This window comes from Camelus dromedarius, chromosome 5 (assembly GCF_036321535.1).
Source record: "Camelus dromedarius isolate mCamDro1 chromosome 5, mCamDro1.pat, whole genome shotgun sequence".
Lineage (NCBI taxonomy): Eukaryota > Metazoa > Chordata > Mammalia > Artiodactyla > Camelidae > Camelus > Camelus dromedarius.
The window spans coordinates 94,349,818-94,376,094 of record NC_087440.1 but is presented as its reverse complement, the minus strand read 5'-3'; the positions used below and the strand labels follow the sequence as shown (position 1 = coordinate 94,376,094).

General features: G+C 47.5%; 1 protein-coding gene across 1 annotated transcript; it reads left to right on the top strand.

Moving 5' to 3' along the window:
- The first annotated feature begins 892 nt into the window (after nt 1–892).
- Nucleotides 893–22,589, top strand: LOC135321375 (uncharacterized). Its single transcript, XM_064486386.1, has 8 exons — nt 893–999; nt 1,104–1,561; nt 2,497–2,611; nt 5,285–5,401; nt 5,711–5,853; nt 16,528–16,672; nt 16,777–17,302; nt 22,490–22,589. The coding sequence occupies exons 1-8, from the start codon at nt 954–956 to the stop codon at nt 22,587–22,589; spliced, it is 1,650 nt and encodes a 549-aa protein (XP_064342456.1). The 5' UTR covers nt 893–953.
- Nucleotides 22,590–26,277: the final 3,688 nt, after the last annotated feature.

The window sequence follows — 26,277 nt, the reverse complement described above, 5'->3', positions numbered from 1 at the left end:
TGGCAGTTCACACTCAGAAACTTTAGTCACCTGGGATTTGGCAGTCGATCCAGGAGTGCGGGGTGAATCTTCCTCCCAGCTCTCATGCCGCCTGGAGACGTCAAACACAGGTAGGGGAGGTGTGGTCCCATTTCTCACATCACATGGACAATCTCTGCACCTCTGTGTAGATTTAAACATGCAGAGCAGAGGGGAGATTGAGAGCACGTAACATTGTTCATGTCATTTATGTAAAAATAAGACAACACAGTGGAAATTAAGCATCTTTCAATCACAATCCCACGATAAGTAAAGGTATATTCCTGAATGCTGCCATTGATAGAAAGTCAACTATTAGAGACTCCTGAGAATACGTGCATGACCCCTGCTCACAAATGATCAGATACAAACGACCATAGAACAGAATCGTCATGTTCTCATCACAGGAGGGGGTCCAGGAACCCTCACCAGGCTTGTCCAACTCTGTCTTAGAAGTGATTCTGGACCAGTTACGTCCAGACAGGCAGAGCAAACATGAAAATACGGGGTCAAAATCTCACTTTATATGTGTCTCTGGACTGTCCACAAATGACTTACTCTTCTGGGAATCTTTAAATCTCCAATATGGGAGGAACACTGACAACTACAGCACAGGATTTGTGTGCATGTGTAGAAACAAAAGAACATAGCAGGGTGCTAAGAGTTTACCCTGAAAAATTCACGTAATAAACATGATATTTCCAAATACTACCAACACCAGCAAACCACAGACACTCACAGCTGCTCAGGGGCTGGGCCCTCTCTGAGTCCAGCAAGGTCCTAACCTCCTATATAGTGAGATGACATGCAAATAGGGCCTCCCTCTGAGGATAAAGCCACCCAGCCCTGGACCTGCAGCTCTGGGAGAGCAGCCCCAGCCCGGGATTCCCAGCTGCTCCCATTCTCTGATCAGGACTGAACTCAGATGACTCACCATGGAGCTGGGGCTGAGCTGGGTGGTCCTGGCTGCTCTTCTACAAGGTAATTCATGGAGAAGGAGAGATACTGATTATGTGAGTGGTTGGGAGTCATGGAATCAGAGCATGTGTGGCAGACTCCTGACCAGGATGTCTTTGTGTTTGCAGGTGTCCAGGCTGAGGTGCAGCTGGTGGAGTCTGGGGGAGGCTTGGTGCAGCCTGGGGGGTCTCTGAGACTCTCCTGTGCAGCCTCTGGATTCACCTTCAGTAGCTACTGGATGTACTGGGTCCGCCAGGCTCCAGGGAAGGGGCTCGAGTGGGTCTCAACTATTAATAGTGGTGGTGGTAGCACATACTATGCAGACTCAGTGAAGGGCCGATTCACCATCTCCAGAGACAACGCCAAGAACATGCTGTATCTGCAAATGAACAGCCTGAAACCTGAGGACACGGCCCTGTATTACTGTGTGAGAGACACAGTGAGGGGAAGTCGGTGTGAGCCCAGATGCAAACCTCCCTGCAGGGACACAGGGTGGGTGCAGGGGGCGCACACGACCCACCAGGGGGCATATCTGATCCACCAGGTGGTGCTCAGGGTCCACCTGCTGTGTTCAGGGTCAGCCCAATGAGCAGGTGCATGGGGCGGTGATTGTCTCTTCTCATTAAGAAAACTTTTTTTGGGCTTATAACACTTGGCATTTTATAGGTGATGGGTTTTTTAATTTTAAACGTTATAATTTGTGTTTATACTGTACCTGTGTTTTCAAGTACTCTACAATAAATGAGATAATAACCTCTCTGTGTACAATTTAGTTTTTCCAAGGGAACAGAACCAATGTCTGGAGAAACCAAAACAATAGATCATTCATAAGTTTTCTAAATACATGGCCATGGAGGCTGAGCAGTGCCACAAATTACTGTCACAAGCTGGACCCAGGAAACTGGGGGTGTCTTTCCAGTGTGATTCTGATGCTGAGAACCAGGGGAGCCATTGCTGGAAAGCCCAGCCTGAGGGCAGGAGGAGGTACGTGTCCCAGCAGAAGCGTGAACTGCTGTGTTCGCATTTTCTCACATAAGAAGGGATAAGACATGAAAGAAACAAAGACATAAACACACGCATACACACACTTACACACGGATATACACGCATGCACACACGTATACATGTACCTGCAGCAAAACAAGGGGAAAGTGCGCAGGACAACTACAGCCCTCTTTCCATAACTGCACAGAAGTCTCGGCTCGTATTGCTGCTTCCTCCTTCCTGCCCCCCTTCTGGGTGCCTTTGCCTTCAGCAAGCACCTCAGCTGTGCGGCCATGACCCAGTGAAGTGACCAGAACCTTCATTTCAATGGATCAGGACCAAAACAGTCATCCTTGGGTTGAGTTGTTGTGGTTTTCTGTTCACCTTGACGACAAGACATCCTAATACGGAGACACAGGAAGGGACCCCTGTCCCCAGAAACCCCTCTTCACTCCCATGGCGGGGCAGGGCTCCAGCTCCCCCGGGAGTCAGAAGCAGTCACCCAGGCAGCTCATCCTCTCCCTTCTTTGCCTGTAGGTTCAGAGGCTTGAGGAGCCAAAAAGCCCAGAAGACAGACTTAAAGAGCAGGTCAAAGAAATCATCGTCCTCTCTCCTGGTGGAAGTGTCCCTCCCTCGGGGACCAAGGCCATAGGCCAGCAGAGCATAAAGACACAGGGAAAGAAGCCAAGCTAGCTAGTGGTCACTGGGGGTAACAATGAGTGGTGCCACCACCCATCCATTTCCTGATTCTGTGACCCATGAATCAAGGCTGTGAGAGAAGAACAACATACTGAGAGTAAATAGTTCACAGTCGGCCGGAGAACCTCACCTCAGCCCTGCAAGGTGTTACTACCCACCTGGCACTGCTGTTGATCTTCTACAGGCAGCTTGTGTTCTAAAACCCAGCAGCTGTGGGATGGTGAGGAATCTAGGACTGGTGGATCCGTGCGCTCGGGCCGATTGATGCATTTCCTCTGCTGTAAAGTGAGTTCCCGATCAGAAGCAATGCTGGCTGCTGGACTCCCGAGACTGTGGGATCTGAAAGTCCCTGGGTGGTGGTTTTGGCAAGAGAATTGCATTCCCTGCATTTTAAGAAAAAAGTTTATATCCAGCATAAACATATATTTTTACCAAGAACAGGAGGTTTCCTGTTCTATGAAGGAAGTGGCCCAAAGTAGCCAACCTGCCAACAGGTGGTGTCTGAGCAGCCCAGGAAATGGTGCCAGTCAGGACGTTAGGATTTCTCTCTGCAGCTGGCAGGAAGGGTCCTCACAAGTGACTGGACCAGGAGGACCCTGGTGAGTGGGTGTCCATGTAATTGAGCCCAAGCACATCCTGCATTCCTGCCACCAAGGCCACAGTGACCATAAGCTCATCAGGTGATGACAGGGGCAGCTGGAAAGAGCCAGGCCAGTACTAACATCACTGACATCATGTCCACTTGACATGAATCCCTTCCTCTCCAGGTATCACACTTTGGGGATTATTCTCATGAGTCAGAACATGTTTTGCCTTTTTGCCTATTTAAAGAGGACTATCCACATGTTCTCCTCCTAAAATAATTTGTCACATTTTTTTCCAAACCACGCTCCTCTCAAGTCCTTGACCATCCAGCCTAATCATTGGTTACAACCCATGAATTTGTATCATGTCAATTACTGTTCTTTCTCCTTCCAGAAGGGTGAACATCCAGGTGCACTGCTCAGAGTCCTGCCCACTGGGAGGAGTCCCCCACACCATCCTTCAGGGATGTCCCAGGCAGGAAGACAGGGCGCCCACTGTCCACTGTCAGGAGGTGCCTGTGTACCATGCAGAGCTGTCTGTAGTCCAGGTCTGCGTCCTCTTCTCCTCTGTCAGCTGACTGTAGGCAAATCCCCACTGGGTCACAGGTGAAGCTTAGGACAAAGGAGGCACCAATGCAGGAGGAGGCACCACGGGCACATGGGCCACTTCTAGGTGTGCATCAGGCCAGCTCAGGCCTCATCACGTAGAAATACGTCTGTTTGGTGATGGATTGCTGCTGTGTGTGCCCAGCAGTATGGCTTGGAGCCGGGAGGGGTCAGATAACACCCAGGTCCTGATAGAAGCCCACCAGTTTTAAACTCTCCACAAATACCTGAAATCATTGAACTTTTTTACTACACATGTGGTTCTGCGTTCTACAGAACAAACAAAAAATAAAATCACACAGTATGAACCATTTTTAGACTGATTTCCTTCACTCTGTAGGCATTGAATCTTATTTGGTCTTTTCCTAGTTTGGCAGTTCATTTTATAAGTTGCTGAATTGAATTTGACTGCAGAGGTGACCCATAGGTTGTTTGTTCATTCCCTGAGGAAGGACATTGTGTTCCTCCATTTCTGTCATTTCCGAATGGAGCTATGTAATCATTCATGTGCACTTTGTTGTGTGGACATGTCTCAAGGCTAGTTACATAATTACCTAGGAGTGTGGTTGCTGGGTCACAGAGTAAAACTGCATTTAGGTTTGCAGGAAGTTGCCCTGAGTAGCGACTGGGAAGGGGGCACCAGCTGACCCAGTGACCTGTCTGGGGTGCAGCCCCGTGCACAAGAAGAGGCCCACAGGGCTGGATCCCAGGGCTGGCCCTCAGCCCTAACTCTGCTTGCAGCCAAAACCACAGCCAGCATCCAGACACCTGAGCACAACTGGAACAGACCCTCCAGACATCATCCTGGAACCTCTGAGGGCACTTCTTGGTAGGAAAGCCCTTATTCTCCAGATGCTCTCACATCACAGGGTCCTAAGAATACGAGTGCCTGATGTTGTATCAAGCTGCCAGGGGCTGTGGAAATTTCTTCTGTCACAATCAACACCTGGAACAGAATGATGCACCTTCCACGGAAACCCACTTCTCCACCTCATACCCGAGGGGAAGGTGACAGTCTGGTTAAATGACTGGACAGGGCCACATGCAGGTGGTGCTGCTGGGAAACAGCCCCAGAAGGTCCACGTCCAGAGCCCAAGGTGCTTCCGCTTCACTTTTCAGGGAGGACTTGGGAGCTCAAGGACGCTCATCTGGATCCTACGCAGAAGGGAAACGTGCAGAGACCACCTCCCCTGGTTATGCTTTAGAAACACCATGTTGGTCACAGCGATGAGATACTCGGGAGGCAGGTGTGACAGTAGAGCCCAGAGGTGATGGTGGCCTGGATGCGTTTGCATCCACACCAGGGCGTGAGGTTAGGGTGGTTCAGTCCACCCCCCAGCCGGCAGCCTTGTGAGCCTGGGGTCTGAGGTCATTACCAGGACCTCTCACGACACCTCAGCTCACCTGTGAGAACTGGGTGATTCTGTGCCCACTAGACACACTCCCAGAAGAGTCTCCTGAGCTTGAACTTGTTGACGAACATGGCGTCTACATGACTTTGGGGCGAACAGTTTATAGACAGGTGACCATCCCCGCATCAAACATTGACCCTGGTACGTCAGGTGTGTTTCACAGCCTGCTGATCCCCCATTGTCCATGCAGGGTTTATAACAGAGGTAAAGTTAGGCAGAGAATGAGGCAGGATGGGCACTTGGGAGGCTGAGAGCAAGTCTGTACATTTGACAGGAGGGAGTGGAACGGGGCTGGGATGGGAGTGGCCAAGGGGATTGAAACCTGTGTGATTAGGGTTGGTATCACTGCTCCTAGACCATCTAGTAGGAATCCAGTTCCAGACGTGCTGAATCAGTGGAGAACCTGGGGTTCAGGAATGAGGTCCAGGCTGGAGTGAATGGGAGCCATAGCTTATGAAGGCAGCACTTACTACAGCCCATCCCTCAAGAGCCGCACCTCCATCTCCAGGGACAAGTCCAAGAACCAGTTCTCCCTGCAGCTGAGCTCTGTGACCCCTGAGGACACGGCCGTGTATTACTGTGCCACAGACACTGTGAGGGGAAGTCAGCATGCGCCCACACACAAACCTCCCCGCCTGGGGAGCCCAGGACCCCCGGGGGGTGCTCAGGACCCACCAAGGGCAGGGCTGAGCCCCAGAGCAGGTGCAGAGGGGCTGGGAGGGGTTTGCGGTTAGAATCCCTGGTTTCCTTTTCCTGTTCATCTGCTCTACCAGAGACCCCCTGCTGGACACTTATTTTTCATTCTTTTGACTCATTTGTTTCCAACAATAATATTGTACTCAGGATATATTTTATTTTCTTCTCAAAAAGGTCCAAAGGATGCTAGATTTTAACATAATTTTCCAGGTGAGTCTGGATGTCTGAAAACTGTTGAATGTTCTGAGAAGTCCCAGGCACTTGTACTACACGTGTAAACTGTTATTCATTTTCGTCTTTGCTCCCAGGGCAGGAGGCTGCACACCCTCCATCTTCCTGTCAAAGGGCACAAGGGTTTGCATTGTGCAGGATGCGTTTTACAGACGCTAATGACAGGGTGCCCCGGACAGCATGTGCAGGGATCCTCATTACTCATGGGGCTTGGGGTCTACAGTTCAAATATGGGATAAAATTAATTTGCAGCCCAATATGAAAACTGCTGTTGTATTTAAACACCTCATGGACAATTGCAATGTGGGCAGCACTTTGAATCGCCCAACACACTAACATTCCCCCTTGAGGTCGGTCAGGGCGATGCTCTGCCCTCTTGTTTCAACTCCCATCACGTAAATGAGTCTCCTTTCAGGTCCAGTTAGTGCCAGGTTTTTCTCTCTTTGTGGTAGAAGGAGACAGTTTGCCTGTTTGAGCTGGTCCATGTGTTGTCCTGAAGTGCAGTGCAGCGTCCCTGAGCACAAAGTGCTGTGAGTGACTTAGCAGAAATTATCTGTGACAGACAAGCTCCATCCAGGCATGAGTTATACTGATGGGGGCAGTGAGATTGATAATAAAGCTTCAATATAAATTTTATTTAAATAAAGAAATTCAAGTCTCATTTTGGGTCTTTGCAGCAGCCTTGGATACCTGGTTCAATTCTAAGTGCAGATGGCAACATGGAGATTTATGCCCCAATAATGATGACGTTGACAAGGTGGAAAATGACTGTGAGGAGACTTCAAGGTCAGGGGGATTCTGGGCAAAATGTCTCCAGAGGATTCTTGATACAGGAGGTCAGGGTGGTCAGATGTTCCCTGAAGATCATAGGTTAGGGGAATTGGATCAAATATTGAGGGTGATCAGATTTCCAGGGTGAGGAGTCTCACTAACCTGACTCAGCAGGTTTCTTGATAAAACTGGGACATGCAAAGATGGACCCAGAATCCCGCAGGCTCAGATCTCATGAAGAAAATCATTTCAAGGAGCCTGAGTGATGAATGGTCAGAGGGTCTTTGTGAGTTTCGAGTCAGGGTTCTTATCTTCACTGGCGTGATTCTCTGAGAGCCAATGGTTTAATCCAAAGGGACACGGACTCCTTCTGGTCATTCCTTCTCTTGATGGCTCGTCTCAGCTCTGAGCACCTCCTGGGTATGAGGAACACTGACCTATGTGGATGGTGCCGTGAAGTGATTGTGTCTTTGTGTTTCCATTCCCCAGGTGTCCTGTCACGGGTGCTGGTGTAGGAGTTGGTCAAAGAGTATTGAAGACTCTCCCCCGCACCTACTCTGTCTCTGGGACCCCCTCCATCACACACAGTGGTTACTGGGGGATCTGTCACACCCCCAGGGAAAGGACTGGGTAACTCACCTGGTTTGGGTGTATGGTCTATGTCTCTTAAAAGGCGCCTCCATCTCCAGACATATTGGAGATGAGGTTTCCCTGCAGCACAGCTCTGGGGTCTCTGACGGTACAGCCATGTGTCACTCTTAAAGGAGGGAGAGTGAGTGAGGGGAGGTCAGGGTGGCCCAGTTGAATCCAGCCCTGCAGGGAGGGCTCAGGCCACCAGGGGTCACCCAGGATCATGAGGAAACAAGAGGGACAGTTTCAGAGCAGGTGCAGGAGAAGCCATTGGGGGTTTCCTCCCAGACACTGGGGATGCTCCACTGGAACATCACCTTCCCTGGAAGCCCATCCAAAATGATTCAAGGCAAACATCTTCTTTCTGAACTTCAGCTTTTTTTCAGGGAGTCAGAATTGTCTGTCCTTTTTCCCTCATTTGTTGTAGGACCAGACACAGAAGAAATGTTTTTCATGGGACCTTTAGTTGAAATGTATCCACTAACTACTCTTTTTCATTGTCAAATTTACAGATGTTAAATGACACAAATGATTCTTCTGTGCATCCTTGAGTCTGCCCTCCACCTTCCAATGTATTTCCAGGCATTTCATCCTCGAGAGTGTCCTGAGTCCTGTTTCCTGCAGTGCCTTTCCCTAGAATAGCATGAGGAATGTTGTGTAGTTGGAAATTGATGTTTGTGTCATGCTGGAGTCATTCTGTCCCCCAGAGGACATGTGGAAATGTCTGCAGACAGGTTGGGCTGTCACATGTGGCGTGTGCTACAGGAACCTAGTTACCCAGAGGGCAGAGTCCATCGATGCTGCTCAACACTCCACAATGCACACAGAAACTAGCCTCAAATGTCAATAATGTGGAAAAACTCTGAGAGAAACCTTTGTATCTTGTCAACTTCATAAAAATGTTGACATACAGAAGGTAAATTTCTATATGTAAATAATTTTCACTGAATGAAAACATGAACAAACACCAAAATTGGGCCTTCAGTTCACTCACAGGCACCTTACAGCCTCTTCATCCCTGTGTGCTGGTTGTGGGCCGGAGGGTCCTGAGCACAGGCCTGCAGGTGAAGGGGACATTGGAGCAGAGAGCCAGCACTGGGGAGGGGCCGTGTCCCTGCTTCACCTGATCCCCAAACAAGACAGGGCAAGGCTGAACCTGGATGTTATAATATTCACTAAAATCCAACCTATATCAGCTATTTTAGGTTTTTAATTTGCATTAATAATTAATCTCAATATTAACTGATATTTAACATGTTTGTCTTATATCTAGAATAATTTTGAATGTAATTTCTCAATTCATGTTAATATATCCAAACATGCCATTTGTATCACAGACACATTGTGTCAGAAACACCCAGACATTCACCAGCATCCACACCCCCTCCCCCAGGGGCTCACAGCTAGTCTGCACCTCCCCTCACCTCCACAGGCTAGACGTGGCCCCCTGCTGTCTCCTACACAGGGCTGCTGCTAGGAATGTCTGTGAACGTAGGACCACATGTGCATCCCAGTGACTAGCTCACAAAATTATAGGAAATAAAAGATAAATAAATCGGATAAAAGTGTCTCAGAAGTTAATGAGGCTCACAGCAAAAGAGAATGTGACAATGAATATATATATATGTTCATGTATAACTGAAAAATTGTGCTCTACACTGAAATATGACACTACATTGTAAAATGACTATAACTCAATAAAAATAGTTTATATATATAAAAAAAGAAGTAAAAGGTTTTCACATACAACAGACTGAAAGTTATTTCAAAGGCGAAAATGGGTTTATTTGGAACAAACAGAGAATTACGGTTTGGGTTCTGCCGTCCTGGTGAGCCACATGCAAGTCCCCAGTGAAAACAGAGTCACGACTCTTTTACAGAATGAAAGGGGAGGTGAGAGGGCTCCTGTGAACAGGAGTCCATGGATTTTCATTGGCTGAGTCCTTACCAGGAAAGAAGAGGAGGCTCTGCTTCTCCCTGTTGGGCTCAGACATGAAGTTCCCAGGTTCCAAGCTGGAAGCTGCAGTCCTCCTGCCTGAGAGTCACTGTGAAAAGGCTGCTTAGAGGGGCTTCTCGTAGGTGATCAGGACTCAGGAGGTGGTCACTGGGTGTGACGCAGTCACGAGGGACTTCATTGCTGACGGAGGGGAGAAGCGTGGATGTGCTGAGGTTGAGACAACATAGCACAGCTCTGTGAGGACCAGGGAACAAAAGGGCATCTTAGGAGGGGAGGCGGCTGACTGAGACATGTTGACTGTGATGCGGGGACCTGAACAAAGGGTCAGAGGCCATGAGGACCCCAAGGCAGTGGGAGTCTCCCTGTGCCACAGCATCCGGCTCACGGCTATAAAACCCTAGAGGTCTGCAGAGGCCCCTGTGGTTTTGGTCAACACCCCAAGACAGCCCCTTGCTTTTATACAAGAAGGAGAAAGGGGTCTGGTAATCAGGTTGCCCACAGCAGGACGGGATCTTCAAACGCTCCTTTAAGGCCTTGAATCTGTATCTTCTGGTTCCTCCCTTAAAATGGAGTCGGGATTGCCAGTGCTGAGAAAACTTCATGTAGGTTTTCCTTGAGAGAGAAGTGTGGAATCTGTCTCAACAGTAATCAGCTAGTCTTCCAAAATCCCTCATATTTGGCGATTAGTGTTGCATTTAGGAAACGTAAAAACACCATGGATGTAAGTAGAGGCTTGTTCTGACGTCAGATGCCCTAGACATCAAATATGATGCTGGGAAACTGCACATTTTCTGTAGCCACATTTAGTCCCTTAGAGGCTAAAAGTTTATAAGGAGTAGATGCTGTCTTCCTGCAAGAACGTTTGAGAAGAAGAGCAAAGAAGCATATTATCCACATATTGCAGCCAAGCAGAAACTCTAGAAACTTCACTTCATCCAGACCAGCCTCCGGTGGCTCCAGAAATGAGAAGGACGCTCAACAAATCCCTGAAGCACTAATGTCCTGGTGAGCTTTTCTCTTCCCACTGAAGGCTAAAAGGTAATGGCTACCTCCATCGGCTGGAACAGTAACTAGTGCACAGTGGACACCAGTTACAGTAAAGGCTTCACTGCCAGTGGGAGTGGATGTTAGCACCACAGGAGGGTTAGGGATGACAGGGTGATAAAGGGTAAAATGCAGTTATTTTTGTTATTATCTTTACAATTATTTTGCTTTTTTTTTACACGTGCTTCATTTCCAATGTCAGTTTTTGGTGCATAGCAGACAGATGCAGTTCTGCACACACGTAGGTATATTTTCATAGATTACTTTCCGTATGTTATGTACAAATCGTAGAACACAGTTCCCTGCACTATACGGTAGCTCTTTGTTTTATATCTGTGTTATGCATAGTAATGTGTATCTGTTAATCCCAAACTCTTAATTTATCCCTCCCCTGCCCTTTGCACTTTGGTGAACATAGTATGTTTTCTGCGGCCATGAGTCTACTTTTGTCTTTTAAGTAAGGGTTTATGCATTTTTTAATTCCACATCATGGGATAAGTCTTTTGCTATCTGACTTAACTCAGTTAATATGATTGTGTTTATATCCATCTGTGTTGCTGCCGATGGCATTATTTTACCCTTTTTAAAGTACACGTGGAACACATACATGATGAAGTATTGCTCAGCCATATTTCAATGCAGTCTGCTGATCCGAGGTCCTACACATCACTCCCCTCTTGGCACTGGGGTTTTCTCTCCAGGAAAATGAGAGTATCTCAGAAACGCCTACAAGGGCCAATGAAGGCTTCAGCCTTGGAATCTGCTCCTCTGGGCTTCATGGCCTGAAGGGCTTCCTTCCTTGCAGGACATTGATTAATCCTGGGAAGGTGTTAAATTCTGTTTGAATCTTGAAGGAGGCTGCACTGTGAAGTTTACGAAAATCATTTGGAGATTTTGCCCAAAAACAGGTGGTAGCTAACTCAGTAGGAAAAATGGTCGCTGCTTGTACAATTGGCTGTGGTATCGTTAGAGACAAAACAAATCAATGATGTCTTAAGGCCACTATATCAATTTCATACATACTCTGATGGCTGCTCTCACATGCCAGAATCATTTCCCCCTTTGGGGAGACAGAAACTGTAGCAGGATGCTTCACTGTGAAGTCTCATTAAGTAAATGGATAGGAGTTGAATAACTAAGGAGCAAAACGTGTACATCTCTCAAAGGGCCTAAATATAAGGGGGAGGTCCAGAGGCAGAGACCCCTTGAGGCTCGTCACAGGTCCCCACTGTGTGAACTGCTTTAGTTCCCTGAGCCTGGGCTGCCCTCAGTAGCTCAGCTGAGCAGGGAGAGTCCGGCTTCAGTGCCCAATATGACTGGGGGAGACTCATCCCCAATCTGAGAAATGTGTGTCCACGCCTATTGAGAGAAAAGACTGGGGCAAGCCCAGCTATTCCCTCAGAGCCTGTCACTGGGGATCAGGAGGATGCTGGGAAGGCTGGTCAGAGGGCTGATGGTGCCTGAAGTGCACACACTTGTAACAACCTCTTTCCCAATGTCCTGTGTCTTGTCAATAATAGCGGAGAGAAGGAGGATTTTGGTTTTGTTTAGGAGCCCTCAGTTGCTGGACTTCAAGTTTAATAATGTAAGATTCATCCCTTTGGGAGACTCATCTTCAGTGTGAGACAGGTGGTTTGCAAGGGTAAGTAAATCTGGGTCTGCACAGGGTACAGCTTTGCATTCCAGCTTGGAACTTCTCACTACAAAAGAAATGTCCTGCCTCAGCTTATTAATAGACACACATTTAAAAGGTACCTAAGTGGAACAAACTTCAGGAGCAGGAACATAACTTTCTTTTAAAAGTATCTGAAGTTGTTAGTGATAAACATGGACATATTCAACCGATTTTTATGGGAAACCTGGATTTTGATTCCAAATAAAAGTCCTGAAAATGTCTCAGGAATTGCCCAGTGAATTTGCCTAAATAATACTAGAGCCTTTTTGTATAATAAGTTACTGGACGCTTCTCCTGGTCACAAATCTAAACACCTTTCAGGATTCTCCCAGAAGCAAGTTACCCCAACGCCAGGACTGACCTGCACAATAACTGCAGGAACTGGATGATGGAAGTCCCAGACGCCAGGCCGATGAGTCTGAGGGACCCCATTAAACTCCTCAGCGAGGATCTTTGGTTGCTTTGGGGAAATCTTTGAATACGGTTTGCACTTTACTTTCATCCAGGAAAGAAAGTAATTGTGAGATTACCCTCTGGGTCCTCAGAGGAATTAACTTCAGAGGAACAAGTTCTGACAAGTTGGAGGAAAAGTGCGTGGGGAGAATTTCAGAGGAAGCGGGAAGTTCGAGGAGACCCTGACTGTGGAAGACCTGAGGGAACAGCGGAGGTGCAGGAGTAAGAGGCGAGGGAGGAATTGGTGCTGGAGGGAAGCCTGAGACCCACAGGCCAGGGAAGGGGAGCCCGAGGCTTCAGAGGCCCAGATTTCCTTCCTTAGTCCCTGTTTGCCTGAGTTAATCTTGTGATCATGTTTTAGAACAGGCAACTTAAGGTTCCTAAATGTGTTTCTAAGGCACAGAATAATGAGGGAAACAGGTGTTCCATTAAATTTTGAAGATGTTTCATAGTTCTCCAACTTGGTTTCAAGAAAAGTAAGTTTGAGTTTTTCTAAAGTTCCCCATCATGGCCATTGACATGTGTATTTAATGGAAGCTTGAATCGCCTTTCGCCAGGTCTGTCCATCTCACTACAAATTTCCACAAGGGAGGTCTCTGGGATTAATACAAAAACTCAGCCGTGGTTCCTACTGCAGAAGTGACCTCAGAGCAGTTAAATAACTGGGACCCCATTTCTCAAGGTGTTTTCTGGAGAAAAAAGGAATAATTTCCAAGCAGCCTAAAGGGTCAAACAGCTCAAATAGCGCAAATAGCCAGCAGGGCTAACACCAGTCAGGTCTAAGGGATCAGTCTGGTTCTGACGGAGCCAGGATGAAGGATGCTCAGCAAAGGCTCAGTAGATCTGCCCTTATTTCCAAGGAGTAGGAGGAAGGCCGGCCACTTCCAGCTGGAACATCCTGATTTCAAACTCAGACTAAATGCCAAATAAGTAATTGTATAAAATTTAAGAACTTATGTCGGAAGGGTAAACCTTAAGCAGTTCTCAGACAAAGCCTGCACAGATGTGGAAGCTGGGCTCCAGGAGAATGATTTAGACTCAAACTCCACTGTAGGTGAGAATCACAGGGTGCAGCCATTGGCCCAGTGTGGGTCCCACACCTGTTTGCTCAGCAGCCTCACAGTCATACGGGGTCTTGTCTCATTCCATAAGGGCCATGAAAATGTTGACCTGAAACAAAGAGATGGCCAGTTATTTCTCCAGCAAAAAGAAATGTTTTCATCTGGAATCAACAGCGATTTACGTTCAGTGCCTGGAATCACAGTGAGCCACCTGCAGGTCCTAGCATACACGGGGATAAGAATTATTTTGCAGATGGGAATGGATGTTGCAGGAGGGGCTGTAGTGAACAAGGCACCCAGGGCTTCTCACTGGCTGAGCTGTGACCACCCCTCACTGCCTGGTTCCTTGCCAGGAGGGAACACGGTGTCTTTCTTCTTCTCTGGTAGGACATGAGAGCCCACTGTGCTGTCACCAAACTCTATTTAACTGAGGCTTCTGTGTATTCAGTATTATTGTTATTTTTCCCACTTTGTGAGATTGGATCAGTTTTGTTGTAGAAGCCAGGATACCCTAGTCAGGCAGTGCTGGGTTTATGAGTTCAACTTCATGGTGAAATAAAAGTGAATCATGTGGATGACAAAAAATGACTTCGCTTATTAAAGACACTCATTGAAAGGAAACTCCACACGAAATCTGAATTATGCAGGTTTTTATATTTAAGCCTGGAGATGGAGCCGAAAACAGACTGTGGCTTATCTCTGAGTCCAGAGAGCAATTGTGTTGTTCTCAGCATGTTGAGATGTTTTGAACAAGGAGCAACACGCAGGTGAGACTGTGTTATCCAGACCTTTCCTCATGTCTGAAGAATTAGGAATACAAAATGTGATAATTTTCTAATATAAAGAGAATATACGAACAAACCAAAATTCTGCTGATGGGACAAAAATATTGGAGCCCCCTCCTTGGAAAACAGCCACTTTCATACAAGGTTTAGGACCAACTCACCATAAAACAAGCCATTTCAATAGTAGGTGTGTCTCTAGGTGAAATTAAAGCTCACATTCACTGAAAACACTGTGTGCATGTGCTCGTGGGGCCTTCACACATGCTGTAAAGTGGAAACAAGGACTAAGCCCAGAGCTCAGTGCAGGGCCGTGTGCTGATGGCATCTGAGGTACAATTAAGTCCAGCATTGCAGCCCTTGTCATGGGATCCAATGAAACAGAGTCGCTCATTCATTACTGGAAAATACGGGTCCTCCATGTTTCCTCAAATGCCAGCAGTTTCCTGTCCCAGGATTATGTCTTATATGTGTCCGAGACACTATCTTGGATGAAGGAGGACTTGGATGAAGATATGACAGAAAAGTGTGGGTCCCTGCATGTATGTGCATGTGCACAAAGTGTGCATGTGTGTGTGCGTGTCCCTGCACACAGACGGGAGCCCGGGTTACTCATGTGATGACGGCTTTCTGGACTTCCATCATCCTTCTGAATTGGGACACTATCAGCTAATTTTCTTTCTGAAAATCACCCAATTCTATAAAGAAACATCTAATAGGATTATTTATTCAGATCAATGTCTTCCCCATCATCAGTGGAATATATACCCAAGATTCTGACATTAATTTTCTCAGAAGTGGGTGAACCTCGGTGCAGCCCAGCCCTTCTGAGGACAGTGCTGCAAAGTCAGGATGAAGCCTTGGATTCTGAACCCACATCCTGAGAGTTCCTGGGCTCCTGACAGAACTTCCCTGCGGCTGAGGGCTCAGTGCCAGGTTCATCACCCACCTTCCCCCTAGTTGTGCTTTCCTACTTCTGGCAGCTAAGACCCTCACATATATGGCTGAGTCTAGACGAGAATCCTTCAGGTGCTGCAGGTCTGTGGTCAGAGGACAGCACAGCTGGGTGGGGAGTGGTTCTGGTGCAAGAAGCAGTTTGAAATGATGAGCCTGAATCGGGGTGGGAATGGCCCTCAGCCTTCACACCTGGCAGTTCACACTCTGAAGTTTAACACCTGGGATTTTGCAGTTCATCCAAGAGTTCCAGTTGAACTTCTCCCAGCTCTCATGCCACCTGGAGACGTCAATCTCATGTAGGGTGAGGCTTGGTCACATTTCTCACGTCACATAACCTTTCTAACCCACTATGTGTAGACTTCAATGTGCAACACTGTGGTGAGATTTATAGCATATTTTGTAGTTTGTAACTTGCATAAAAATAAAATTACAAAGTATATAACAAGTATTCATTACAGCCCAATCACTAGTAAAGACATTTTCTAGAATGTTATTATTGATAGAAATGCATTGAAATGCAGAGACTGTTGAAAACAATCCTCATGAACTCTGCTTACACATTACTGGTCAACACACTAACAGTCAAAATCATCATGAACTCATCACTGAAGGGGGTCTGGGAAACCTGACCAGTCTTTTCCAAAACTCTCTTCATGCTGACTCAGCATCAGGAGAAGCACAGGTGAAAATGCTGGACAAACTCTCACCTAACATGTGTCCCTGCACAGACCACAATGCGCTACCCGTCTGGGGGCTGCGTTCATCACCAACGTGGGAGGAACTCTGGCAGCGACATCACAGAATCCGTGTGCACACGTAAAATATACAGGTTCTATGTGTTTGCCCTGAAAACTCACACAATAAACATGATATTTCCAAATGCTACCAACACCAGCAAATCACAGACACTCACAGCTGCTCAGGGACCTGGCCCTCTCTGAGGCCAGCAAGGCCACGACTATCTATATAGTGAGATGACATGCAAATAGGGCCTCCCTCTGAGGATAAAGACACCCGGCCCTGGCCCTGCAGCACTGGGAGAGGAGCCCCAGCCCGGGATTCCCAGCTGCTCCCGTTCTCTGATCAGGACTGAGCACAGACAATACACCATGGAACTGGGGCTGAGCTGGGTGGTCCTGGCTGCTCTTCTACAAGGTAATTCATGGACAACAAGAGCTACTGAGGATGTGGGTGGTCGTGAGTGAGGGAATGAGAGGACGTGTGACAGTCTGCTGACCAGGATGTCTTTGTGTTTGCAGGTGTCCAGGCTGATGTGCAGCTGGTGGAGTCTGGGGGAGGCTCGGTGCAGGCTGGAGGGTCTCTGAGACTCTCCTGTGCAGCCTCTGGATACACCTACAGTAGCTACTGCATGGGCTGGTTCCGCCAGGCTCCAGGGAAGGAGCGTGAGGGGGTCGCAGCTATTAATAGTGGTGGTGGTAGCACATACTACGCCGACTCCGTGAAGGGCCGATTCACCATCTCCCAAGACAACGCCAAGAACACGGTGTATCTGCAAATGAACAGCCTGAAACCTGAGGACACGGCCATCTATTACTGTGCGGCAGACACAGTGAGGGAAAGTCATTGTGAGCCCAGACAAAAACCTCACTCCCTGGGGCACCCACAGCCCCCAGGGGGTGCTCACGACCCACCAAGGGCAGGGCTGAGCCCCAGAGCAGGTGCAGAGTTGCGAGATGAGTTTGTAGTTACAATCCTTGATTTCCTTTTCCCTCCCATCAACTCTACTACAGACCCTCTGCTGGATTCTAAATTTTCATTGTTGAGGTATGTGTTGCTTTCTGACAATAATATTCATAATCAGGATGTATTTTTACAACTGAAATAAAGCTCCAAACAATGTTAAACTTTAGTGTAATTTTAAAGGTGACTCAGAAAGTTTCGAACCTGATGAGTACCCTGAGAAGGCACAGGCACTGGGAAAACACGTGCAAACAGTTGCTCACCTTTGTCTCTGCTCCCGGGGCAGGAGGCTGCACACCCTCCATCTTTCTGTCAAAGGGCACGCAGGGTTTCCAGTGAGCAGGATGCAAGTCACAGATGCCAGTTCCAGACTGCCCAGGACTGCGTGTGCAGGGATCCTCATTGCTCACTGAGTCCGGGATCTACAGATCACATCAGGGCAATATTTATTTCCAGCCCAAAACGAAAAATGTTGCATTTTCTGAACTCCTGGACATTTACAACGCGGGCAGCACTTTGAATCCCCAACACACTAACATTCCCACCTGAGGTCGGTCGGGGTGATGCTCTGCCCTCTTGTTTCAACTCCCATCACGTAAATGAGTCTCCTTCCAGGTCCAGTTAGTGCCATGTTTTTGACACTTTCTAGTATATGTAGAAAATTTTACTGCTTAAATTTGCCCATGTTTTGTCCTGAAGTGCGGTCCAGTGTCCCTGAGCACAAAGTGCTGTGAGCTCACTTAAGTAGAGAGTATTTCGAACAGACAAGCTCCATTCAGGCATGAACTATACTGATGGGGGCTGTGAGCTTGATAATAAAGTTTATGTATAAATTTTATTTTAATAAAGGAACGCAAATCTCCCTTTGGGTATTTGTGGCAGTTTCGGTTACCTGGTTCAATTTCAAATTCAGATGATAAATGGAGGTTTATGGTCAAGAAGATGGTGATGCTGACCGGGTGGAAAATTACCGTGAGGAGATTTCAAGTTCGGGGAACACTGGGCAGACTGTCTCCAGAGGATTCGTGGTACAGGAGGCCGGGCTGGTTAAATATTCACTGGGGGATGATAGGTGTAGTGAATTGGATCACATATTGAGGGTGATCGAAGTTTCAGGTGAGGATTCCCACTAACACGACTCAGCAGGTTTCTTGATAAACCTGGGACATGCAAAGATGGACACAGAAACCCGCAGGTCCAGAACTAATTGAGGAAAGCATTTCAAGGAACTTCACTGATGTGTGGTCAAATGGTCAGTGTCAACTTCAGAGTCAGGGTTCTTATCTTCACTGACACGCTTCTCTGAGAGCCGGAAAATAAATCCGAAGAACATGAAAACCTCTGGTCATTCCTCCTTTTGGTGACACTGCCACCTTTCAGAAGAAGAAAGCAGATGCACAGAGGCGTCATGGATGCACAGACACGGGAGAAAAGTCCATCTCAGGCTCAGTGAGGACGGGGCCCCTGCAGGCAAAGGAGAAAGGCCTCAGAAGAACCCAAACCTCTGGGCACCTTGATCTTGGACTTCCGGCCTCCAGATCTGAGAGAAATGCATTTCTGCTGTTTGAGCTGCCCAGTCTGTTATTCTGTAACGGAATCTCTACCCAAGTAATACACAAATGATGAGTCTTTCAGGTATATATGGGAAAGTAAGTGTCGTACAGCAAAGGAAAACTCGTCTTTTCTTCACAGATGTGCTATGATCATCTACAAGAGTCACATGAACTTCTACTGAAAAATGGTTTTGGCCTCACAGGAGTGGGTAGAATGATCCTGAACATATTAATGTCCAATATCTATCAGTTTTGGTATAATTTGGAAATCACGATATAAAATGTACTCAAATTGAGAACCAACCAAATCTCAGAGCAGCAAGGAATGGACGTCTTAAAGTCTGTTCATGATTTCTAAGCGGGGTCTGAGGAACACACTGTAGACAGAGGATGTGAGGTGAAGCATTGAGGAACAGATTAAGAAAATAACAGAACATGTGCTGTTGAACTGAGTTCACTTATTTGCAATAATGCCAACACGGTGGCAGGAAATGTGTAAAACCTTTGGTGTGACGTCCAGGAAAGAGCACAGCTTTTGTTTAACAAGCAGCTGAGAGTCAGAGCAGAGATGCCGAGCAGGTGAGCAGGGAGCAGAGGGGACCGGGGGGCTGGGGGGCACGAGAGGAGGAGTGTGGGAGACGCCCACTCCAGTTTTAGTATCAGGCGTGACTTCAGGACGTTTTCACATGAAACACTGGGAGGGAAAATAGGTCCTGCTCTGCTGATGGTCACTCCCCTGCCCTCCGACTCTCCTTGGACTGAACTCCCTGCTCTGGGAGGAGAGCATCTGTGGTCAGTGAGCAGAAGGTGGGTCCACCCTAGATATAAGCCAGCACCACCTCCCGAGCCCAGAGACAGGGCCTGACCTGACCCTCCATGTTCGTGCGGAAACACGACCCCACGTGCATGAGAACGACATGCAGGGCTCAGGGCCATCACAGAACCTCTGCCACCCAGGGCCGGGGTCTCCTCTTCACTGACGTCATCCTCTGAGGGCCAAAGGCTTAGCTGACAAGAACATAAACCCCCCTCTCCACCACACACAGTGCCTCCTGGTGGGTCAGGGTCCATCCTCCCCCAGGGAAAGCCCAGCAGAGCCTGCGGTGCTTGGGTCTGGGAGCTGGACTGCATACACCCTGCCTCTCCAAAAATTCACCCCCATCTCCAGAGACACATTCAAGGCCATGTGTCCCTGCAGCTCAGCTCTGGGGTCCCTGAGGACAGAGCCGTGTGCTTTTGTCACTGGAATGAGAGCGAGTGAGGGGACATCAGGGTGAGCCAGACACAAAGGTCCCTGCATGTAGGGCTCAGGCCACCAGGGGGCACCCAGGGTCATGAGGAAACCAGAGGACCCATTTCAGAGCAGGTGCAGAAGCAGCCATGGACGGGTTTCCTCCCAGAGACGGAGGATTCTCCACTGGTTCACCGTCTCCCCTGGAAGCCGATCCATAATGTTTCCAGGGAAACTTCCTGATCTGAACTTGGGCTATTTTCATGGAGTCAGGCTTGTCTGCCTTTATTTCCTCATCTACCTTAGGAACAGATTCACAGAAATATTTCTCCATGGGACCTTTATTTGATATTTATACACTAACTACAATTGTAGTTGTCAACTTTACAGGTGCATAATGACACAAATGATTTTTCTGGGCATCCTCAAGTCTGCCCACCACCTTCCAATGTATTTCCAGGCATTTCATCCACAAGTGGGTCCCCAGTCCTGTTTCCTTCAGTGCCTTTCACAAGCATAGCATGAAGAATGTTGCATATTTGGAAAATGATGTCTGTGTGACACTGGAGTCATTTTGTCCCCCAGAGGACATTTAGAAATCTCTGAGACAGAGTGGGCCATCACATGTGGGTTGGGATGCAGGTGCCTGGCTCCCTAGTGGGCAGAGTCCATCAATGTGGCCGTGCATCCCACACAGCACACGGCAGCTCCCACAACAGGAAACTAGACTCAAATGCCAATAATGGTGAAAAACTACGATAAAATATTTCTATGTTGTCAAATTCATATCACTGTTGACATACAGAGTCTACATTTGCTGTGTGTAAATTATTCTCACTTAGTGGAAAGGCAGACACCAGACTTTGGTCTTCAGTGCACTCAGGGTCCACATTACACTCTCTTCACACAACGTTCCCGCTCTGTGGGCAGGAGGGCCCAAGCATGGACATACAAGACAAGGGGGCACCAGACCACACCCCGGGACTGGGGAGGGGCTCGTGTTTCGCATGGATTATGGGACCTAGATGTCAGAGCTGTCTTTTCTGAGCCCAAGTCTGCAGAAGCCCCGACAGGGCACAGGCTGGACTGGATTCTTGCAACATTTAAAATTTCCTGCCTTTGTATCTTGAATAACTGAGGATTTTACCTCAGAACAATAATTTGTTACAATATTAATAAATGTTTCACATATGAGACACGTAGCAAATTGTTACTTGTTTTACAACTTGTAAAAACAGTGCTTGTAATTTTTAAAACCGTATCAGTATATCCAACACACTTGCTCTTGTATCCCTGCCCCACTGTGACCCACCCTGACAGAAATCACTAGACCTTCCCCAGCACCCACATCCCCTCCCCCTCAGGAGTCACAGCTCCCCTTCACCTCCCCTCACCCCCTGCAGGCTGGTGGGGGCCACCTTCTTTCCTCTGAGCATGGATGTGACCAGGAACGACTGTGGAGGTGGGAGCTCACGTCCATCCCAGGGACCTCCTCGGTAACTTACAAGGAAATCGAAAGGAAATAAGGGAGATAAAAGTCAACATTCTCATGGGAAGTTAGCTTTTTTTAATGTAACACAAACAGACGAGCAGTTGTTTCAATAACAAAAGTGGGCTTACTTTGGACCAGTAAACAGCTTCAGTATGGCGTCTGCAACCCTGATGAGACACATGCGCGTCTTCAGTAAAAGGAGACACCTCCTTCATCAAGGGGGGAAGGGAGCTGAGAGAGCCCAAGGGAACCAAAGCCCCTGCGTTTCTCTTGGCTGAGTCCTGCCCAGGAAAGACGGGGAAGCCTTGCTTCCCCCAGCTGGGCTCTGAGGCCATCAAAGGGCATGAGAGCTCCCCTCTGCTCACCCAATTTTACTAAACTGAGGTTTTCTTTATATTTTGCCTTTTGCCATTTGATCAAGGTTGAGAACTTTCTCTGAAAACATCACTGATGAACACTTAGGATTTCTGGGTTTTTTCACATTTTTGTCTGTCAGCGCCAGGAAGGAACTCTTCTGGGTGTAACGTCTCATGTCAGATGGAAAGTGCTCTTATTGAGGCCACATTCCAGCAACATGGAGGAGTGAGAGGGAGAGCGCGCAGGCTCTCTCACCGTAAGTCCCTGTGTTATCAAGACCGGAGGCTGGAGATCACTTGACATGTTATATTCTCATCAGAGACTCGGCAGGAAATTGTCCAATAGGTCTGGCACAGATGCCTTGGGAAGCTGTCTCAGCTGATGTTGCCCTCAATTCTGAGAGTCTCCGCAGTCGGGTCGCCACATGAGCAGGAATGTTCAGGGCCCAGCTGCCTTCTTAGGTGTGTCACCTGGACCCAAGTTCTCACTCTCGGGAGACTGGTGGCACAAGGGCTGGTGAGCAGCACCTGCTGGAGATCTTTCCACTGAGGTTGAGGAGTTCTTCTGGAAGTGTCTTTCCCAGTAGATAAGCTATCCAGGTTGCAAGGTGTGACGCTTGCATCTCTGTCTCCTGAGAGGTACTGTGAAAAGACGGCTTCTGAGGAGAATCTTGGAGACGACCAGGAGGCAGAAATTGGTCCATCAGTTTTCAGCAATCATGAGGGACTTCAGTGGTGAAGCGGGGGAGCAGACAGGCTCCAGTACAGGTTTTGCTGTTGAGTGAATCATGCTGAGGTCGGCCGTATGAACAAAAGTTGGACGCAGGTCTCGGCAGTGTCCCGGTAGCTGGGAGAGTCTCACATTTAGCCCGTAGATCAGGGTGTTGATCAGCCAAGACCCGATGGAGCCCATCTGCATGGAAGTACATCTGGATGTAAGTGGAGCCCTGGTTCTCATGCCAGGTATCCTGAACTTTGACTCTGCATTTGGGTAAACTGCAATTTTCCTCAAGAAACCGATTGCCCCTTTAAGAATAAAAACTGTAGCAAGTGGTAGATGTCTTCCTTCAAGGAGGATTGAGAAGGAGATAAGGGAAACACATTATCCACAAACTAGAACTTCCAAAAGATGTTACATCATTCAGAAGAGCCTCCAGGCTTACCCAGAATTAGAGGGGCTCTCAATATGGGAAGGAAAAGCTGGGCTGGTCTAACAAGTTAACTCACAGGTCTAAGTATTGGAATACTGATCTGAGTTCTGCTGGACTAACTTGTAAATCTAAGTTTATCAGCATTGGTTTGCTGTTTATGTTTTTTTGCTGGCCAGCTGGATTTTCAAAGATACATATGTGGCTTTGGAATGTTTGTTTGCTGCCTCCCTGCTCCGCTTTTGTGATGATAATGCTGCTAAAGCTGTTCCATGCCTATTGGCCAAATACCCCAAGCTTGTACTTTACCCTATAAAACCTCATGTGCACATCTTGAAGGTGCTCAGAGTTTCGAAGCAGAAGCCCCTCTGAGCCCGCAGGCGTAATACATCTGAGTACTCCAACCCTCCGTGTGGTGCTTGTTTCTTGACTGGCCTGTCATTTTCAGAACAAACGAATTCCTGGAACAGTAATGACCCGGTAAGTTTAATTCTCCCCATTGAAGGCAAAAAGGGACTGGCCAGCTCTAGCAACTGGAATAATAAAGAATGCAGTTCACTAATCAATTACAGTAAACAATTCAGGAACACGGGGTGGCTGTTAGTGTTGTGTGAGGGTTCAAGGCAACACAGTGCTGCTGCATTTACTGTGCAATTTCCTGCCCGGAGGGCCTGATGCGGCTCCAACCTAAGCCCCGAGTTTGTCTCCTCAGGAAACCGAGGAACCACAGGGACAAGTTCAAAGAATGATGAGGTCTTGAGCCTTGCAACATTCTCTTTTGGGCTCTATGGCTTGAAGGATTTCTTTACTTGTAGGAGATTGATTAATCCTAGGTAGATGTTTATGGAATATATTGAACCCTGAAGGAAGGTGCACTGTGAATTTTGCAAATACCAGCGTGAGGCTTTGTCAACATGGAAGGTGATAGCTGATTCGATGGGAGAAAAAAATCAATTCTTCCAGAACTTGCTTTAGTACCATCAGAGACAGAATGAATAAAAATGCTTTTAGTTCATTTAATTTAATGTCTTCTATCAAGTTCTAGAATTACTTCTCTCTTTGGAGATACAGTAATTCTACCATAATATTTCACTGAACAGTCTTAACCGTAAAATGGACAAAGGTGGAAAAATGAATGAATAAACTGTGTGCATCTCTCGAAGGGCCTAAATATAAGGGGAGGCTCAGGGCACAGACGTGTCGTGGCTCGTCACAGGTCCCCACTGTGGGAACTGCTCTAGTTCCCTGAGCCTGGGCTGCTCTCAGTCGTTCAGCTGAGCAGGGAGAGTGCGGCTCCATGACCGTTAGGACGGAAGGAAGCTCATCATCAACCTGGAGAAACTTCTGTTAAGAGAAGGGACTGGGGAGACTCCATGCCTTTCCTCACAGCCACTGGGGACTAGGAGGATGTTGGGAGGGCTGCTCAGAGGGCTGACAGTGCCTGAAGTGCATGCATTTATAAGAGTCTCTTTTTCAAAGTCCTGGATCTTGCCAATAATAGCAGAACCAGGAGGGATTTGGGATTTTCTGGGGCCTTCATTCGCTGTAAATGCAGTTTAGGAATCTTAGCATGTGTCCTTCTAGGTGTCTCAGCTACACTGTGACAGAGGTGGTTTGCCACATTAAGAAAATAAGAGGTGGACACGGTTTCCCATTCCATCCTGCACCTCTTCCCTACAGTTGAAATGTCCTGTGTCAGCTTATTTGTAAACTAGGTTTAAAAGCGGCCCAGGTGGAATAAACATATGAAGCAAAACAGCAATTTTCTTCTAAAATTATTTGCAGTTGATTGAAATAAACATGAACACATTCAACAGATTTTCATGGGAAAACTGAATTTTTATTCCAAATAAAAGAGCTGAGAAAGTCTCAGGAATTGCCCAATGAATTTGCCTAGTTTCTGCTAGAGAATTTCTATATAACAAGTTAGTGGACTCTTCTCCTGGCTGAAATTCTGAACACCTTTTAGGATTCTCCCAGCAAGCGGTTTACAAAAGTGCTACGCATGACTTCAACAATACCTGCAGGAACAGGACGATGTAAGTCAGAGAAGCCGTGCTGAACAGTCTGAGGGGCCACATTAAATTTCTCTGTGAGGAACGTTGGTTTGGAAAATCTTTGACTACAGTTCAGGTTTAGTCCAGAGGAAAAAAAAAATAAAGAAATGAGGAGATGGCCCTCTGGGTCCTCATAAGGATGAAGATTAAGATAACAAGACCTGACAAGTTGGAGGAATGAATATGGGGAGAATTTCAGAGGAAGCGGGAAGTTGGCTGAGACACTGACTGTGGAAGACCTGAGGGAACAGAGGAGGTGCAGGAGTAAGAGGAGAGGGAGGAATTGGTGCTGGAGGGGAACCTGAGACACACAGGCCAGGGAAGGGGAGCCCGAGGCACAGAGGCCCAGTTTTCTTCCCTTAGTCCCTGTTTGCCTCAGTTAATCGTATGACAATAGTTTACAACAGAAGATGTAAGGCTCCCAGGCATAATTCAAAGGTGCATAATAATGAGGGAAGTCAGCGTTCCATGCAGACTTGGAGATTTTATGTATTTGTCTGACTTGATTTCAAGAAAAGCAAGTTTGAGGACTCCAGCAGCTCTTCATAACAGCCGATGAGACATACGTTTAATTGAAGCATGATTGCCTCTGGCCAGGACTGTCCATTTCACTACAAATTTGCATAAGGCAGCTCCATGTTTTTGACACAAACTCAGCTGGGGTTCCTACTGCTGAAGTGACCTCAAAACAGTTAGATATTGGGACCCCATTTCTCAAAAGGTTTTCTGGAGAGAAAAGGAATAATTTCCAAGCAGCATAAAGGGTCAAACTGCTCAAATAGCGCAAATAGCCAGCAAGCCCGACACCAGTCAGGTCTAAGGGATCAGTCTGGTTATAAAGGAACCAGGCTGAAGGCTGCTCAGCACACGCCCAGTAGATCAGCCCCTATTTCCATGGAGTGGGAGGAAGGCCGGCCACTTCCAGCTGGAACAACCTGCTTTCAAAGTCAGAGTGAATGCCAATTAAGTACTTCATACAGTACATGGTCTTTCCTACGAAGGACACACCTTACAATAGTTCTCAGGCAAAGCCTGCAGAGCTTCCTACTGCACAGATGTGGAAGCTGGGACCCAGGAGAATGATTTAGACTCAAACTCCAGGGTCGGGGAGAAACACAGGGCGCAGCCATGGGCCCAGTGTGGGTCCTACACCTGTTTGCTTAGCAGCCTCACAGTCATACGGGGTCTTGTCTGATTCCATTATGGCAATGAAAATGTTGAC